The sequence below is a fragment of the Herpailurus yagouaroundi genome, unplaced genomic scaffold (genome assembly GCF_014898765.1).
Source record: "Herpailurus yagouaroundi ecotype Mexico unplaced genomic scaffold, PumYag 162, whole genome shotgun sequence".
NCBI classification, from domain to species: Eukaryota; Metazoa; Chordata; class Mammalia; order Carnivora; family Felidae; genus Herpailurus; species Herpailurus yagouaroundi.
The window spans coordinates 14,851,396-14,854,253 of NW_024412403.1; the positions used below are offsets into that span (position 1 = coordinate 14,851,396).

General features: G+C 41.3%; 1 protein-coding gene across 1 annotated transcript; it reads left to right on the forward strand.

Moving 5' to 3' along the window:
- The first annotated feature begins 1,840 nt into the window (after nucleotides 1-1,840).
- Nucleotides 1,841-2,533, forward strand: LOC121035732 (keratin-associated protein 13-1-like). Its single transcript, XM_040483630.1, has one exon. It carries the CDS (start codon nucleotides 1,877-1,879, stop codon nucleotides 2,396-2,398), a length of 522 nt encoding a protein of 173 aa, XP_040339564.1. The 5' UTR covers nucleotides 1,841-1,876; the 3' UTR covers nucleotides 2,399-2,533.
- The last annotated feature ends 325 nt before the right edge of the window (nucleotides 2,534-2,858 follow it).

Consider the following 2,858-nt stretch of genomic DNA (forward strand, 5'->3'; position numbering starts at 1 on the left):
TTTTAAAAGAAAAAAAACAATTAGTTTATATGCGTATGTTTATTTTGGATAAGTACAAAAATAAAAAGTTGATGATTTGATATATTCCTTCAGCTCAGAAATAACTCGGGAGTACCCACCACGTGCCAGTCTCTGGGGCAAAGAAGACTAAGCCCTACTACTGCTGACCCTGAGGTATTTCCCTGCATGTGGCTGTTCTGCAAATTCAGAAGGCTGAAGTCTAACTCATTCTGCATGACCCATATCAAAAGGCATCCCTTGCAATTCCTTCTCTCTGTGTGTGTGTGTGTGTGTGTGTGTGTGTGTGTGTGTGCACCAAATGGATAGCTTATCACATACTAAGATTCTGATGTCAGAAGAGTCAAAGCTCAGCTGAGATGAACACCTGTCAGATAGGAGGGATTTGATTTTGCCTTTAAGGAATGAAAAGGATTTAGAGAAGTGAGCACAACATTCGGCAGAAATTTGTAAGCAAAACAACCAGCAAACTCTTCCATTGGTGCCAGATAAGCAAATACTATAGGAGATTAGAAAACAAATCACCTGCAAAACAAACAGAAAGATCAAATTACATAAATAGCTTTTTGTCTCCAATTTCTAAAAGATGCTTGCAGGCAGAAGTTGGATATTATCGTAAGTGGGGGAAAAAAGACATCTCTAATTCCAGGCCTGTTCTTTATACCATTGATTTTTTTTTTTATAGTCATAAGGATGATTTTAACTACTTGGTCTGAAGGTAAGTTTTATGCTTCTTTGTCTTTCTAGAACGATGAGCAAAAGAGAAGCTCAGCAGGGAGTGAAATGAATCACTCTCCGAGGTGTCTCATTTCTCACTCCCAACTGAGTTGGCAAAGGTTAGCACACTATTAAAAATTCAAGTTTTTGCAAATGTGCTTCATCGGTAGTCAAGTCACTCAAAGAATATCAGTTTTTAGCAATTATTCTCAGCGATAGGCTAAGTGTTTGCCAAAGAATTCTCTGCCTCACATGGAAAAAGAATCCAATAACTCCATACTGGATAAAACATGAGTTGCTTGTTGATGATAAGCTAAATGAGAGGACAAATAGAAGGCAGTTTGAAACAACCATCTCCATGGTAACTTTGCATAAGAGAAAACAGAACTAAAATGATTAAGAAGTTGTTCCTTCAGTGGCGGCATTTAGGGATTTCATAAAAGAGGTAAGACTCCATACGGAGGCCCATCGGATAAAATGCAAATGTTATCACACTGAAATGTTATTTTTTCACGTGGGCATTCATTGCTCACATGATACTCGAAGTGAAAAAGACAAGCTTCTCAAGTTGTTAGCATACCATTGTGGTTCCTTCTGGCTTTGAAGAAAGGCACACGTGGGTCACTAAATTAGTGACAATTCCTATCTCATAAGGTTGTTGCAAGGATTAGATGATGCCACAATTTTCAATGTTTTACACATGGTAAATGCTCAATAAAACATACATAAATATTTGGGAGGGGGGTGTGGGTGACTGTTAGGAGTGCATTGGTGGTAACAAGTTATACATTCACGCTCAAAATGCCCACAGTCAAGCTCGTGAAGAAGGGAGGGCACTATCTGCATCGTGACAAATATCTTTGAAGGCAAACCACACCTTATTTCCAGGAAAAAAACAAAAAGCGACGAGTGCCTTCTATAAATCAGAATAATTAAACAGCAGTTAAGAACACATGAATGTGTTCAGTTATAATTATAGCCTAGGATAATTAGTTATTTTCATGACAAGACATGCACAAGAATGGCAAGGGTCTGCATCATACCCAGTGCAGTGAGGGGATATATATGCATATAAACATGCCTGGGAGATATCACAGTATCTTCTCACTGTCACTCAGCTGAACTCCCATCTCCTACCAACATGACCTACAGCTGCTGTTCTGGAAACTTCTCCTCTCGCTCCCTTGGGGGCTACCTGCGCTACCCAAGCTCCTCCTGTGGCTCTTCTTCCCCCAGCAACCTGGTCTACCTCACTGACCTCTGCTCTCCCAGCACCTGCCAGCTGGGCTCCTCCCTCTACAGCGGCTGTCAGGAGACCTGCTGCGAGCCCACCAGCTGCCGGACGTCCTGCGTGGTGTCCAGCCCCTGCCAGACCTGCCCAAGGACCTCTGTGCTCTGTAGTCCCTGCAGGTCAATTTACACTGGATCTCTGGACTGTGGATCCATCAGAGGCTACTGCCTGGGGTATGGACCTAGAAGTTCCTACTCCCTGGGCTGCGAATTCCAGGGCTTTGGATCCCTGGGTTATGGAGTCTATGGGTTCCCTTCCCTGGGCTATGGGTCCAGCGTCTACTGCCCTACCTACCTGGCTTCTAAGAGCAGCCAAACTTCCTATTGCCAACCAACCTGTAGATCTGGTTTCTACCACCAACCAACTTGTTAAGGATTCTGGACCTGGACTTCACTGCCCTTCAAAGTCAGTCTCTGCAATTATCTGGCTAGAGTCTATATTCTACTAGCTAGAAAAGTGATAATTAAAAAAAATCCTATTAATGTGAAACCATTTATCTCGTAGAATACCTATTCTTTTTTCCTTCTATTTTTCTTCTATTTTCCTTCGTACTTCTTTTGTTCAAAATGGACCAAGTGGTCTTTTTTTTTTTTTCCCTTCAAATAAACTCATGTAATTTGATATTGGATCATAAGTCAATGTTAATTAAAAAAAAAGATATCCATTGGGAATTTCAAACCTACTATGTTTTCTCCAAAAAGAAATGTTTAATTTAAGAAACAGGTTCCCGGGTAGGCAGAATTCTCTGACAACACATTGCTCGTTCCCAGGAATTTTTGGCAAGTGGAATCACAGCTTGGGCTGGAGGTTATTCTAAACTCTTCCGTTTATA

What these genes read in the sequence shown, in the direction of transcription:
- LOC121035732 (XM_040483630.1), top strand. Translation starts at nt 1,877, where the DNA reads ATGACCTACAGCTGCTGTTCTGGAAACTTCTCCTCTCGCTCCCTTGGG.